The 15937-nt window shown below is 42.4% G+C and overlaps 2 protein-coding genes across 2 annotated transcripts; one reads left to right on the top strand and one right to left on the bottom strand.

The window, feature by feature from the left end:
* Positions 1-808: 808 nt before the first annotated feature.
* On the top strand, positions 809-4935 carry klf9 (Kruppel like factor 9). Its single transcript, XM_084360532.1, has 2 exons — positions 809-1633; positions 4027-4935. The coding sequence occupies exons 1-2, from the start codon at positions 1237-1239 to the stop codon at positions 4305-4307; spliced, it is 678 nt and encodes a 225-aa protein (XP_084216658.1). The 5' UTR covers positions 809-1236; the 3' UTR covers positions 4308-4935.
* Positions 4936-6157: 1222 nt separating this feature from the next.
* fam219ab (family with sequence similarity 219 member Ab) lies at positions 6158-15659 on the bottom strand. Its single transcript, XM_084361118.1, has 6 exons — positions 15445-15659; positions 13755-13854; positions 10899-11004; positions 9648-9728; positions 9500-9554; positions 6158-7884 (listed from the first exon to the last, which is right to left on the bottom strand). Exons 1-6 carry the CDS (start codon positions 15520-15522, stop codon positions 7726-7728), a joined length of 579 nt encoding a protein of 192 aa, XP_084217244.1. The 5' UTR covers positions 15523-15659; the 3' UTR covers positions 6158-7725.
* Between the last annotated feature and the right edge of the window lie 278 nt (positions 15660-15937).

Here is a 15937-nt window from a genome sequence, read left to right as displayed (position 1 = left end):
ATACAATAAATAGGCAGGTTTCTCTAACATGAGGCAACAGTGTGGGCCGGGCCTGTAGGCGTGCCATGTTGAGTCAGTGTACCCCTGTTGTCATGTTGCATTCGAGTGCCTCTTCAAAGCATGTCGTAATTATGAGTTGCGTACCGTGGGAAATGGAAAAATGGACCTGGTTACAAGAATTTCTAGTAGACGAGAAACATAAGTGCTTTGAATTGCTATTGAAGAATTAAACAGACTAAAGTGTAAACAATAAGATGATGAAATGAATGGGATTAAATGTAATGACAGTGTTCTGCTCTAAATCCTTAACCCTAACCCAAATCCAGATCACTGAACTGAAATCATAATAAAATTATTAGAACAAAAATGTGATTTTACTGATGCTACGCAGTTTAAATTATGATCAACTGCAAGGTTTTTTTGCATCTTTAACTCAAACTCTATTATGACATTTAAAGTTAACTCAAACTCTATGTTTAAAGTTATAACATTCAACAAAAAGACATTTTATAATAAATGTTGTATATATTTTGGATTCATATAGTATAATATTTATATTTCCCATCTTTGAGTACGTAGTCATTTTAGCTGACGCTTCAAAATCAATGTTAGAAAACGATTCCCATAGTTCCTGATCATTTGAAGCACTTGAATGTGGCATCAGTTTGGTCCAGCCCTCTTTTCATCAATCCCGCCCTGCGATTGGTCCAGCGTCCCGTCGCTCACTCACGTGAATAGGCAATTCCAAAAACCGAGTCGTGTTTCCTCGCGGCCAATCAGAGCCCTGCTTTCGTATGACGCCGTGGGATTCCGCGAAATTGTTTCTTGGAGTTGAGAGATGTGCCGCTCGCAGTGAAATAGGACAAGTTGACGCATGTGTGGGAGCGCACAGAAAGGCGGAATAAACGCAGACACAATAGCTGCCTCGCTGCGCTGCTGTGTGTTTATCGATCCGGCAGTTAGAGGGACAGGACCCAGAGAGGGAGAAGCAGAGAGGGAGAGCCGGGACTCAAAGTGCTATCTCTGCTGTGGGGGTGTTTACTTATCCACCCTGCAACCTCAACAAGAAGCGCAGCCTTTGCGGAATAGTCACATTGAAGACGACACGTGTGGATGGTTAACCACATGTTTTCTGGGAAGACCGCGGTCTGATTACTTTATGGTGTCGGACTGTTTCTGAACAAACAGCCACTCTAGATACATTGTTCCCTTCCTCCACCCGGACCTGCTGTAGTGATGTCGGAGGTCGGAGTCTCTGCAGACTGTGCCCCCAGCCGACCACCGGGTCGGACAGAGGACATGCTGAAAGAGAACCAGGAGAACAGGACTTTGCTGATGGTGGCAATGATTTTATTGGACTTGAACAACCCCAACGCCGTCAGCGGCGGAGGCAGCAGATGTCTCGGGGGTATGAGCGACGCTGCGGGCGCGCAGGAGAAGGTGGAGCGGGGGAGTTGCCGGTTGAACGCCGGGGACAGCCGGAGCTCGGCGGCACCCAAACAGTCCCGGAACAAGAGGGCGGTGGCGGTGAGACAGGAGTCTCCCGAGAAGAGACACTGCTGTCCTTTTACGGGCTGTGGGAAGATGTACGGCAAGTCGTCCCACCTCAAAGCCCACCTCAGGGTGCACACTGGTAAGCCCGAGTGACCGCTCTGCGTCACTTCTGCCATCTTTTTTTTTTTTTATTATTTCAGTCGCATGTGTTGACATCACTGTTCAAACTCTACTGGCTGAAGACGTCACGCATGGAGGAGAAAATAGCTCACTGATAATGATGTCATCATCATCATCATCATCGTCCATGATTTAATAAGTTATAATGTGACATTGAACGCCACAGACTCCACGAGGAGAGGAGGGTAAGTGAGGGACCACATGTTCCTGCCAATGAATAACAGATTAGAGGAAAGGTGGTCCCATGAATTGGCCCCTGCTGCTGCTGGGGGGGTGTGACTGAGCGGCCCATGGCTGGTCAGGGGCTGGCTGAGGGAGGAGAGGGGAGGGGAAGGAGGTGTGCGAGATAAAGAAGAGGTGGTTGGGGGGAGGGTATTTTAAAATGCTGTTGACACGCGCCCACTGCGATCAGGGAACACCGCCCATGTTTGTACAAAAGATGGTGGACTGGTCATCTGGAAAACTCACAAGACAGGTTATCCAAATAATGAGATACTTTATTAATCCCTCCACGGATCATTAAACACTCTTGATGTCTCAAATGATTGATGGCTGTTATTAGTCGATATGTATCCGGTCCTGTGTGTACACACATACTACTGTACTGTAATAACAGAGCAGTAAAAGTCGACATCTTGGCTTCTGATTCACATGCAGGTCACTGCGACACCGTTGTCCCCACATGTTCTTGTCCGGAGATAACCCTCCCTGCACCACTATTTCCTCATACGTCATCCTCCTCCACTCCCCTCGCGCCGGGTTGTAAACAAGGGCAGACATGTGGTTCAGTAGAGCACGTGCAGCAGGAGGAGGAGGAGGAGGAGGAGGAGTGGGGGGGCAGCCATGCTCATTTTTTCTTTTGGTTTTATTCAAGGGGCTCTTATGATGACTCATCATTTTTAAATCAATATGTTCTGTTGTTGTTCCAGGAGCACGCTGTTTATGCACAGCAGGTGTCCAAAACATGATTTGTCGCAGACACAGAAGAAAACAGAATCTTTTGCCTCCCCCTCCTCTCAGTAGATACATGTTTTGTAATCTCTGTGTTTGTGTGTTGTTTTCATTATCTGCAGCCCTCTTTTTCAGGACTAAGATGTGAAATGATGGTTCTGAATCATAATGTGTGTTAATAATAGGTTAGTAAAGGTTATAGAGCAGGTGTGCACTGACAGAGGTTAACTTTAGTGTTCTGTTTGGGCTCCTGGAGACCTCAGGCTCTTTTTAACAGCTCAAAAATTGATTTATCACCATGATACCCCTGTAAAACATGGTTAAATACAATAGATTTTCATTTGGTCTGTATCTGTAATTGGTTGTGACAATACCTTTCACACCCCGCCCCCCAGTCCTCAACAATTTGACACATTAAAGTGTCTTGGGGAGTCCGACTGAATATGTAGAAAAAGTACTATAAATCCTTTTGTGGCTCCAGTGGAAGCTGCATGTAATCTGATAAATTGCCTCCAGTGATGTCATTCAAATACTAAATTGCATTGTGGGTAATGTAGTTGCAGGTTTTGAAAGTCCACTGGTCTAGCATTGCACACCTATAACACTGTTGGGCCCATTATGGACACCTTAAAAACAAATGATCAAAATGGTTACATTCTTCTTCCTTTTCAAACCTGGCGCCTACATTACCCAGTATGCAACACTGGAGGCAGTTAATCAGATAACATGTAGCTTCCTCTGCATGAAATATGCAGAGTTACCCTTTAAATATAGTCTGGTCATAATAGATCCCAACTTAAAGCAGAAAGTTTGACCTTTCTGAGGTCTGACTAATCCATTCTCAACCGTAGTAAAATCACTATGGAGGATGACAAACAACATATTTCTTGGTCTGTGAACAAATTTTCAGCATTTTAGTATTTTGTCACCATCACCACATACTGTAAACTTGCATACTTTTCTATATACTGGGCTTTAATGAGGTCAGGAGGGGAAAAAAAGTATTTAAAGGAAACTAATTCTTGATTTTGCTCTTATTATTTTACACATACAGCAGCAGGGTCCCCAAACAAAGAGGATAACAAAAAGTAGGGGTTACTGTTGAAGCTTAAAGTCACACTCCAGTGTGTGTAAAGGACTAAAATATCACAAAAAATGGGACGTGAACTTCAACCTTAGCCCCTGTGCTGTTTTTCCCCATCCTTTGGGAACCCTGCTGATGCACATATGAAACAATAATTGCAAAATCAATTATAAGTCTCCTTTTAATACTTTTTTCTTTTCTTCTGACCTCATTAAAACCAAGTATAAAGAAAAGTATGAAAGTGGTAAAGCTTTAAATCCAGTCAAAGGAAAGTCTTCAGAGGAATAGTAATACAAAACTCTTGTGTGTTTCCTCAGGCGAGCGGCCCTTCGAGTGTACCTGGCCAGACTGCGGCAAGAAGTTCTCCCGCTCAGACGAGCTGACGCGTCACTACCGCACACACACGGGCGAGAAGCGCTTCAACTGTCCAATGTGCGACAAGTGCTTCATGAGGAGCGACCACCTGACTAAACATGCACGGCGACACGCAGGCTTCCATCCCAGCATGCTCCAGGGCGCCGGCGCGGCCAAGAGACGCCGCTGCTCCGTGTCCGTGTCCTCCTCTGACTCTGGAGACCAAAGCCCTGCAGGGGTGTGAGACACACCCTCATAGTACACATACTGTATATACATGAAGGTTCATGCAGTACATACAGAGGCAAATACAGACACAACCACATGCAGGGGTGTGCACTTTTACACACATCCTGTCGAGTCACGCACCTCAACCAGCCAGACCACTATTTAAAGTTTTTCTACGCATGTAACAGAAACATAGCTTTGACTGTAATCAAACTAGAGCTTCCCCTCTCTGTTCCCTGAGGTGATTGGTATTTATTAAGAGTTATTCAGGGCCTGTCAGACAGCTTCTAGTTGCTTCGCCATTTGTAATTATTTGACTATGTGTTGTGTGAGGTTTTTCTATGTTTGCCTGGAACAGTCTGCAATCTAAGAGGTGTTCATGTACATTAACACTACATGTGTTCACTTTGCATCATAGATTTCATTTCAGGCGAAGACAACAGGAAGAAAACAGATCATGACTGAGATGTGTTGAGACGTTTTGGGAATGGTCGTTTAGTAAATATTACTGTTGCACACATACACTCATACTTGTACAGTTATCTCCAGTCCAGGACAAGGTGAATGTACAGTATAGCAGTATTATCATGTAAATAAAATAAACAGACTACTTTCAGATGGATTGTATACTCAGTATAGTTAAGTATTATTAGAGACAAAGCTATAATAGAGAGAATAACAGAGCTTGGGTATTTAATTTCTTATATCTGGCTATGGGCTTAGTAAATCAGGTATACTGTGAGCTTGTAGGCTTAGACAGCGTGTTTCCTGTATGGAAACATAAATGTTGATGAATCATAATGAACCAGAATACTTTTAAAGTACTTCTGCCTGACCATAATATGTAAGCAGACCTCATGGAAAATAAATTTTTTCAGGCTTGAATTTTGTCAATAGTGCAGGAAAACATAACAGGGTAAAGCCTTTAAAAGGTAAAGTTAGAGATTTTTTTTCACACTTTGGTGTTAAGACCATAATGATTCACGCAGGAGGTCTGTGCCTTTCAAGGGTTTTGTAGCAGAGAGGACTTTCTACATTTTCACCCTTTGGAGATACTACCTAAATGAACATCATCAGATTCTTTATGTTGATATTCAACAACACATTGAATATCAACGACTGTCTCTTATGCCAACAGTGCCAGTTGCTGTACATTGAAACTTTTGTTTACTCTGTATCTGAACTGCATTTCTTATCAGGGAATAATGATGCATGGTCATTTCAACCAGTACTACACCCCCTGGTGGTGATGTGGAAGCACAACATTTCTCACAACAAACAGTTTTTTTTAATTTTCTGTTCAAGCATTTTAAGGCACGCTCTCTTTGTTGATTAGTTTGTTTTCCCGAGTCTTTTTGAATTACATCATGTAGCATGTTTGTATGTATTTGTTTGGTACAATGTATTTTTTAATTGTCTGGTAATCTTTTGTAATATTACTAATGGGATGAGAGGTCTTATTCGTCCGCTGCAGGAGCCAGAAACATTGTTGATGTCATTAATTTTCTTTTATACTTGCAACATAATGTATTCAAACGTCCAGATAGTGTAAAGGTAGGTGTAGTAGGACACAAACTACATACATTTGTACAGTGAAATGTTTTTCTTTTTCCGGCATTATGACAACTGTGATTAGATGTTGGTGCCTTTCAGGTTAATGCCCTTACTTCTGATGCTACTGTACTGTAATCAGGGACTGTCAACGCAGACCCCAAGTTATTGCAATATACATAGCTGTGTAATAATGACTGCTCAAATGTTTTAACATTAAAATTATTTTTCTTTCTAAAAACCCTGCGCAGTATTTCTGTCCCACATCACACGACCACATCCGACACTGTATTTCACAAACGGTACAACAGGAAGTGCTCTATTAGATTTGTATTTATTCATTGTTTTTCATACACCGCACATAACAATAACATTGTTAAATACTGTAATGGAAGTGTTTACCTTACAAGAAAATCATTTAAAAAAGGAAAACCAAAGAAAAACAATTATCACCCGTGTCTAAATGTAAAAAAAAAAAAAGCATAACTTCATAGACGGCAAATGCTCTTCAAACAAACTAAATCATCAAGATGGCAATAAATACACTTCTCTGTACTTAAGGCATACTCTCATTGCAAATAATCAACTGATTTAAGGGGGGCAGAGAGTCGTAAATGAAGAATATTAGTGCTCCAAGTCAATGATCCTTGATGTTGAAGTTACAAAACAATTTCCAACTATTAGTCAAAAGAGACAAATAGATCTCATCTCATTCTTTATGTTGGCACTGTATGCATGCATATGTGTGTGATCAGTGAGGTGACAACAGAAATGGGAATGAAGGAGTGACACTGAGAAAAGATGTAGTGGGGGGGGATAACACAGCAGTGTGTGCTGAAAAATCGATCTACAGGCCCCCCACCTTCCCTTTGGCCTTGTTAATATGTGAATCACGGGAGCGTCGTGTGCGTGTGCTGTATCGTCTTCCCTTTTTGACACAGTTCATTTCAGATAAGACACTGTCACTGCTATGCAGGAAAGAGTACAAAGATATGGGCCCAGAAAAATGTGCAAATTCAAAACAACACAAGTCAAGCTAGTGCCACGGCAGTAGCGTGTGATTGCACAGTAGAGATGGGGGCAAAATCAAATGTGCAACGAGCTACTTACTTCTTATTTTCCTGTTTCAGTCCAGTGTTCTTTCTTCATGCAGTTTGTTCGTCAGCCATACATGTTCATACATTCCTCCACTAAGTGTTGAGGGTGGTGTGGATGAGTGCAATACCTGGCCTGTGCTACATAACAAACCTGTACAGTACGATGAATACAGTACCAAATATCCTCTATTTGGGGTACCGAGACTGCAGTCCATGCTTTTTAAAATATCTCCCGCGTCAACACATACAATCATACGTATCCCTCGGGTTTTTAAAAAAAAAGTAAGCACTTAAATAAAAAAATGTAAAAAAAACAAACTAGAAAAATGCAACCCAGAATTCAGGTAAGCAGAACAGTTGAGTCAGCAGTTATGATAATGTTTCTTAATCTTCTGGGGGAAATGGAAATCACTTTACAGCATCAATTAGCCTTTTTGTTTTCTGTCTACTAATATCAGTGTGTTATGTTACATCACCAGGAGAGAGGCTCTCGAACACAAGTGCACGTCCTACCATAGGAGGAAACCACCACTTTAACTCTTGTTTTAAATACATATTGGATATTTTCATGTGTGTTCCTTCCCTTGATTTGAAACCAAAACTTTCTACATGTTAATTTGATTATTCCTCATTGTCATTATCATCATAGCACTTAACTGTCATTACAATACTCTACCAATGCTTCACTGTCGCCACTCTGGCGGCGAAGTAAACTCACAGCAGATGAAGATCAGGGGTTATATTGTGTGGAAAAGGGGGAAGGGGGAGAAGGTCAGGGGGGTGGGGTTACTGTATTTGACAGGTGGTGGAGGAGGTTGCCTGGCAGCACATGCAGGTAGGGTTGACTGATTTGGGCGGGATCAGATCCAAGTCTTCGTCGTCCGGGATTTCGTCTAGGCGGTAACCATCTTTCAGTAGCTGGATGTTCAGATCCTGATTGATTTGCTGGAGAAGGGAGGACAGAGAGAGGAGATTGATGGGTTGGAGCTGCGTTTCCCTTCACCAGGGCCGTGAACCAGGACCAGGCTACTGAGCATTTGCTACCTGATGAGGCCTTTACACAACGGGGATATTTGTTTCAACATATTGACTACATATGTTCTTATATTTTAATGCTAAATATTTGCAGGAAAGTTTTTCGATTCAAAATTAAGAATTCAAATTAAGAATTTTCTCTGTGCAGATCGTCTGCTTCCGTGTCTGTCATGTGTTGCAAGTATAGTCCAGGCTAGATACAAAATACCCAGTGGGAAGAGCTAATGAGTGTAGCTAATGTAGGAATTAGCCTGGTGAGCTAGCAGTCGATGATGGATGAAATGTAACAACTGCAGGTTGAAACTGCAGGTCTTGGTTCAAATTCTGGTTTCAAATTTTGTAGTGTGTTATCATAACAATTAGCTAGCTAATCGAGCTAAAAACAAGACAAAAAAACATTGTGACAATTTGAGAGAGATTAAATAAATAATTAGACATTTTTGGCAGAGAGTTAGATGAGAAGCGCGACTCATTTCCTCTCTCATGTCTTACCATAAATATGAATCCACAGAGAGCAGCTGGTTAGCTTAGCACAATGACTGGAAACAGCCTGGCTCCGTCCAAAGATAACAAAATGTGCCAATAAGCAGTTCTAAATCACACTAATTAACATGTCTTTATATATCTTGGTTGCTTAATCTGTACAAAAAAAACACCTTCCCTCTGACTTTATCAGATTAAGCAAAGTTTTCTTGAGCTTCTGACTCAGACTGGGTAAAATTACAGCCGTAACCACGGCAAAGTGAGTCGAGGCACTTTCACAGATGGCTGCAAGGATCATCACTTGGAGCTCAGTCATGAACACGATGACTACTGTCCTGGTGTGATTTGTTTTTGGCAAAACAATGCCTTTGTTTGCATGTAAAACAGAAGCAATGTCTTCATGACTTCATTCAAAATCCCAGCATTTAGCTGCCTCGCCTACAGTGGATTAACTGTATGTACTTCATACACAACAACAAAAATCCCTCACTTTGTTAATCCTACTCTTGCTATGGTGTGTGCTTTGCCCTCGCTGTTGTTATCAAGTGCTGAAAAGGAGGGAGGAGACAATGGCTAAACTGGGTTAAAACATTTACTTTATGTGACAACATTGTGGCATACACCCACAATATATCCACAAGCCCGGCCTTGTCAAGCATAAAATGGATGTAGTGGGTGGGAACGAGGATTCCCCCTGGAGAATAAATCAGATGATGTGTGTGTGATTTGCACTTATATTGGCAGCAGCGTTGAAAACAGGATTTTCAGGAGCAGACACCCAGAGATGACATTTCATTTGTCTCCCGCTTTGTGTCTCGTACACACATCTGTGTGCAGGTGCGTCTGCAATGTAATCACGCACTCATGTAGCAAGAGCACACACGCTTCGAGAATTAACACGGATGAGCAGGATGATACAAATGGGTTTGCTTCAAGGCTGGCTTATAAAATCTGACTCTTGACAATAAAAGGAAATGGAGGAAAGAATGCAAGGGAGGGAGGGAGGGAGTGGATGAGACGAAGAAGCTGTAACTTATCTCACCTCAGCAGAGGAGTATCCCGACGACGAGTATCTAGACATGTCAAAATCATCATCGCTGAAAGAAACAAAAGCACAAGTTAGCGTTTTATTTGTGTGTTTAGGATGTTTATGTAGCAAGAGGTGTGTTAATGTGTGTGCTTGTGTTCACCTGTCTGTGTCTAGGGCCACCAAGGGCTTCTCATCTGGGCTCTGGTCTAAAGAGGAATAGCCTTTATTGGGGACTACCAACCTGTGGGGTGGGAACAGAGAGAGAAAGAGGACGGAGGGAAAAAAGGGTATAACAGAGCAAGACGGGAAGAGGTGGAGGAGGGAAACACAGGAAGAGATGAGTAATAACAAGACTGGCAGAGATGCTGAAAGAGAAGGAAGGCGGCCTTGAGGCAGCCTCACAGCTGAACTACAGTAACAAAAGCAGCATGAAAGAGGTCTAATTTCTAACTCCGACATCTAACAAGCGCTAAAATCAATAAAACTATTCTCCTGCCAGCCTCACTGACAGGCAGAGATAATGACAAGAGAATATAATCCGTTTTGTCAAGCCCTGAAAACATACTTCTGATCCTACACGCAAAAACAGCATACGGTTCACTGTGAGGTAGACCACACACTGGAGAAGAGGACTTTTTTATGGTGATATTGTGTAAAACAGTTGCTGGAATTGTCAATTTACCACCAACTCATCATCTGAACAATTTTAGGCATGTTGTATCAGCTACAGATTGCTGTTCCCGCATATTGTTTGCATGCATCCCAGACTCAAAGAGTATAGATGGCTCAAGAGACACAGCCGCCCCTCTATCAACCTCTCGAATCAAGAGTGAGGGGCGTCTCACCAAACTCTGATCAAACTTTCAAAACTATGCAGTGCTGATAAACTATAAACCAAGATTCTGTTACTACGCTGTCTTTGCTTTCAGGGACTTTTTGTTAGCATGCTGTTTAGCCGCAATAGAGAAAGACTGTGCGCTAGAAGTGGCCGCCATATTGTTCCTGTATTGTGAAAATAAAAGAGGCTGAAAAAGCTTTGATCAAACTGTAAAACAAAGCAGTGCTGATCAAATATGAACCACAATCTTGTCTTTTTCTCGCCTAAAATGTTTTCATAAACATATTTTAGTGCGCTGTTCAGCTGTAATACGACATTGTTTGTTAACAGCTGGCTGCCACACTGTTTCCTATTTCAAAAACCAAAACCAAGCACCACCCAACTCACTTTACGTCACCCATCAGTGGGAGAGTTTACGGGTCTGGTGCATTCTGGTTGTTGTATTATTTCTACCTTTACCTTACACTCCAGCAGAGTACTGAAACAAAATACATTGGAATTGCTGTCATTTATCAGAAAGACACCAGCGAATGAAAAAAGATGGAAGCGGAGACCACAGCGTTCACTTCTCACCGTGTTCTGGCCATGACGTTGTTCTTCTTGGGCTGCTGGTTGACGGGACTTCCTACAGTGTTGTTGTTCTTCAATGAGCCCTTCCTGGCCAGCTCTCTCTGTTTCTCTGCACAAGAAACACACACACACAGCAGGTTAGCTCCAAATGACACACAAACATGCATGAAAAAGTGGTGGATTACTGTTGAACTAATGTCAGTGTCGGCTACTTGTAAGTTTGCAATTTGCTTGTAGTAAGATTCCTGAATAAACTGGGGAACTTTTGTAATTTGCTGATGTAAAGCGTAGCAACGCCAGATAGCATCAGATTAAAACAACACTGCAAACTCTGTGGAAGTCTCCAGGTTGTCAGATTTGCAGATTTAACGAGAAGATATCAGCATAATTTAAACCCATGCTCATCAGGAAGTAAGACGATCAATAAAATAGAAAATCATAAAAGCATTAGACGACATATTGAGAAAGAAAAGACATCTTCTCCCATGGTTCCATTCTTGTCACTGATCCCAAAACAAATAGCTAAACTAATGCTATTAGTCTAGTCTGAGCCAGCGGTTAACTAGAATATAATACATCAGTGACACCAGAAAATGTTGCGTTTAATTCACATTGTGACACCAGTTAATGGCATTACATGTTTAATCCCGGAAAGAGTTTTAAAAGGCCGTCCATCAGAGTACTTTCCATCCCAAGGTCACAGAGACACTAGTTTTACAAGCACGCATTATTACAATATGAGGAGGTTGTATTTAATACACAGGAAGTGGTATGACAGTGTACAACTAGTACAACTAAAGCTTCTCACTGTCACCATGGATGTAGACTGACATGAACATCTGCACTGGCTGACACTGCTGGAGTTGCATTTCACAAAGAACCAAATCAGAGTCGTTCTGGACTCGATTTGAACTTTGAGGCCCATGTTAGAAAATGTGATCAAGACTCTTCGACCTGAGAAATGTTGCCAAAGTGTGGCAAAACATGATGCAGAGCGGTTGATTCATTCGACTCCAGCTAGTTCAGAATGCTGCTGCCAGACTTTTAACAGAAACTAGGACAAGAGAGCAAATGACTTCTGTTTCAGCTCCCCTACACTGACTCCTTGGCTCTTAGAACTGATTTAGGATCCTTTTAACTCACATACAAAGCTCTTAATGACATAGCACCTCCTTACATTTTTGGACCTTTTAACTCCCGATCAACCAGCTCTTTGGTGCTCTGATCCTAAAGTGGCCCACAAAACCAGTGAGAAAGCAGCTTTTAGCCTCTACGCCCTAAGACTGTGAAACATATTTCCCAGTTACTTCAGATATGAAAGCACTGCTCACAGTTTCAAAAGTCAACTGAAGACCGACTTATTCAGGCATACGCTTAGTTAATGATGTAGTTTTTTGTCTCTTTTTGTGTCTCATCTGCCTTTTTATTACCTCCACCAAGGAGGTTATGTTTATCACCCATGACCTGTTTGGTAGTTTTTGTGTAATCCTGCTGACAAACAAACAAACAGATTTTCACAAAACTTGGATGTAGGATGGGTCTTAGCCCAGAATAGACCCCATTAACTTTTGGTGTGTATCCGTATGAAGTGACGGATGCAGGAATTTTTTCTCACTTTCTTTAACATAGCGAGACATTTTTGTAAATTACTCAGAGAATAAAGCGTGAATCTTGATAGGAAAAGCAGACATATTTAGGTGGCTGGTATCTATCAGTGGGGACAATATGATGCAGGTCCCCCTGGATCTATAGGATTTAACTATGTTTTATTTGATATTGGATTAGGCTTGATTGAATTACAGGGGACTGTTGGGCCTTGGTGGAGGTATGCACTCCAGTGAGTGGCATTCTTGTTTGATCTTAATGATTATTGTGAACTTTTTTCTATTGTTTTTCTATTGGGTTCTGTTTCTAACACCATACTGTAAATCACTACACCATTATCATTTTCTATTATTTTTCATGCATTTCTGTAGCTGAGCAGTTTACTCATTTTGAATATTCTTGGTGCTTTTAAGGTTTTTGGCTAGGAAAGTATTGCAGTAGGAGTAAAAGAAAAATAAAGAGGCGCTGCTGCTCACCACTGGATTCTGTCCAAGGTGCTGAAATGAGACTTTAAGGACTGTGGCTTTTCGCAAACACACAGGAGAGTTCAATTCCCAAACATTAAACAGGCTAATATCTTTTGCCGTGGATATCCATAAGCCAAATGATGCATATCATTTATAAGAGCTGAAACGATTAGTCTATTGAAAAGTAACGGACGACAACTTTGATAAGTGATTCTTTGTTTAAGTTACTTTTCAAGCAAAAATGCCCGAACCAGCTTCTAAAATATGAGGATAAATGTTTTTTTCTGTTTTATACGGTGTAAATTGAAGACTTTTTGAGGTATGTAACCGCACAGAAAACAGGCATCATCCTGGTAACACCCTCCTCTGGGAACTTGGCATTTGTCACCATTTCCTCACATATAATAGACTCACTGATTACTGGATTAATCCAGAAAAATAACTCATAACTCATCTAGTTGTAACCCTGAAATGGACGATGATGGTACATTTTACTGAGAATTTGGCAGCATAACAAGGAGGATTAAACCACAACAGTCTTGATTTGTCTCGTCATAGAAAGATTTTCTGAAAATTGATCCCCACTGTTCAAATGCCATCACACCAGGAAATAAAATGGCCCAACACAGCTACACAGTCTCTGTGCAGATCCCTCTGTCTTGTCTAGAGATTATGCCACATCTGCAGGTTACTCTTTACGGGACTTTAAATTTACAGTAGATTACAAGAGATGCTGAGTCCTACAGGCAGACACTTGGCCTATAAACACTGCAGCTCCTTTACTCACCTATTTTCATCTGCAGGGGTGAGGGCTTGTAGTTGATAGTGACAGGCTCCCCCTCTCTGGTGTCTGAGTCTGCCTCTGAGGCTGTGGACGAGGCCGGGTCCTGGAGACAAACAACAAGGCAGACGGCAGAAAGATGAGCAGAAATGTGCATTACAGAGGCATCGATGAATAATTAATGCACTTTTGTAATGCACAATCGGCCCTACTATGCCCAGACTATGAGAATAAAACAGTTCATGAATAGATAAAACGTGTGAGGAGGAATCCTCCTCTATCTAATGAGCACCTGTGTATATTTATGGATAACAGAGAGAGGAACAGACTGAAACTATAACACAAAACAGATATTACTTGTGTCATTTGACGTTTGACATTTCGTCTCAAGTGCATGCAAAACATTAGGAATGAGCCACCTTTAAAGGTGCACTACGTAGTTTAGTTTATGTCTAATCATACAAAATAAACAAACTCTCTTTGTTTTCTTGACTGAATAAACAAACAGCTTAAAGGACAACACAGCTTCATACTGTTTCACTTTGTTTATATGTGGCGGACCCTGCCAAATGTCTAGCTTCAAACAGTGTTCTGGGACCTTATTTTCCTCTGAGAACAGCTTGTTTATTCAGTTATGGATATATACATATTTCTGAGTTTGTGTTATTTCCTCATTAAGATTGTAAATAGCAGAATTATGACTTTAAATGTCTCCTCCGAGATTACATAGTACCCCGTTAAACTCAAATTCTGGCCATATCTTAAAAATGTCTCTTTTCAAACCAGACTACAGGTGTGCCATATCACAATACAACCAACAGTTGAGACAATGTTTAATCTAGAATACTGATACAGTGCCAGGCCATACAAACACTGAACTTAAAACTACACTTATTTTCTTCAGCTTGCTCTGGGACCCTTTGGAGGACTTCTTGAAGTCCCTGGATCCCACCTCAGGAAACACTCAGACCTTATATCCACAGGGCAAAGGTGAGGGGAAAAAAAGATCTTATCAATGAGTGGAAACAGGAGGACCGGGGATGAATGGACACCAGGTCAGGCTGCTCTGGGTCTAGTCTGGCTCTCTAGCGGCCCCGGCCGTGGGCAGCAGAGGCCGCCCTGCAGGCTGCAGTAACCCAGGGCCCCGCTACAGGCCACGGAGCGCACAGCCACACCATGTCCACTGATTCTCCTCTTTAAATAAAAAGATAGCGGTTTGACGGGTAAACACGAGCGCACATCTGCCATTAAAGGCCGCTCACTAATCACGTCACGGCGACACCATCGGCGTCGACGCCGGAGCAACTTGCTGCATGGATGCTGAGGATGTAGCAGCGGCGCTGGGATGGGATGCTTGTTTTCGCCAGACATGACGGATGCTGCTCACTACGCAGCAGACCGGACGCTGCTTGCGTTACACGAGCAGAAACGCCAGACTATGAGCAGATCAGTTATTATCTCACACGTTACTCTGAAATTTGATTACATTTCACTGTGGTAGAAAAAAAACTTGGTGAAAACGCTCTGTTGGCACATCAGCCCATATTACGCATGGCAGGTGATGGATGTGTCGGGATCCCGGGGCAGAACATTATGAATGGCAGGCCTCGTACACTAATAATCCCGGATTAATAAAGACGTGTTGGATCGGAACAACACGACCAAAACACTGATGATGATCTGGTGTCTGACTCACCAGCGGCTGCATCTCTGCCTGCATCTCCGCCTCCTGCACGGCGCTCGGCACTTGGAATCTATCTATTTCTTCCATCATTTTGGCGACGCGCCTCTTTCCTCCCTGCTCCCGGAAACAAACTGCTGCCAGATGCTCGTTTCGACGACTTATCGCCGAGATTGTGTTGTGATCTCAGACTCGTAACAATCTCTGTGGCTCTCCGGTGGCGAGCCTCATCCCAGCAGGCAGTATGTCGACGGTGGTGTGACCAGTTGGGTGACGGTGACTCCACCACCCACTTCCGGGTAGGGTATCCAAAGCTATGGTCCGGGCACCCAGAAGGGGCCTGTTGAAGAGGAGCGAGGTGGTCCCCAGCAAAGTGGTGTGATTTGGATTGAAGGCATGGGGACGCGAGTGAGTCCCATAGGAACCCAAAGATAATCTCCAAGAGAAATTCAACTTGATTTGGGGATTTTAGGTGGAATTTTAATGAGAAAGAGGAGTCCTTATAATA

This window comes from Pagrus pagrus (assembly GCF_965226575.1).
Source record: "Pagrus pagrus genome assembly, chromosome: 8".
In the NCBI taxonomy this organism is placed as follows: domain Eukaryota; kingdom Metazoa; phylum Chordata; class Actinopteri; order Spariformes; family Sparidae; genus Pagrus; species Pagrus pagrus.
This window is presented reverse-complemented; position numbering and strand designations above follow the sequence as displayed.

Coding starts and splice junctions, on each gene's coding strand:
- klf9 (XM_084360532.1), top strand. CDS start 1,237: ATGTCGGAGGTCGGAGTCTCTGCAGACTGTGCCCCCAGCCGACCACCG. Junction 1,634..4,026: donor CCACCTCAGGGTGCACACTG/GTAAGCCCGAGT, acceptor GTGTTTCCTCAG/GCGAGCGGCCCTTCGAGTGT.
- fam219ab (XM_084361118.1), bottom strand. CDS start 15,522: ATGATGGAAGAAATAGATAGATTCCAAGTGCCGAGCGCCGTGCAGGAG. Junction 9,555..9,647: donor GTGGCCCTAGACACAGACAG/GTGAACACAAGC, acceptor TGTTTCTTTCAG/CGATGATGATTTTGACATGT. Junction 7,885..9,499: donor CGGGATACTCCTCTGCTGAG/GTGAGATAAGTT, acceptor TCCCTTCTCCAG/CAAATCAATCAGGATCTGAA.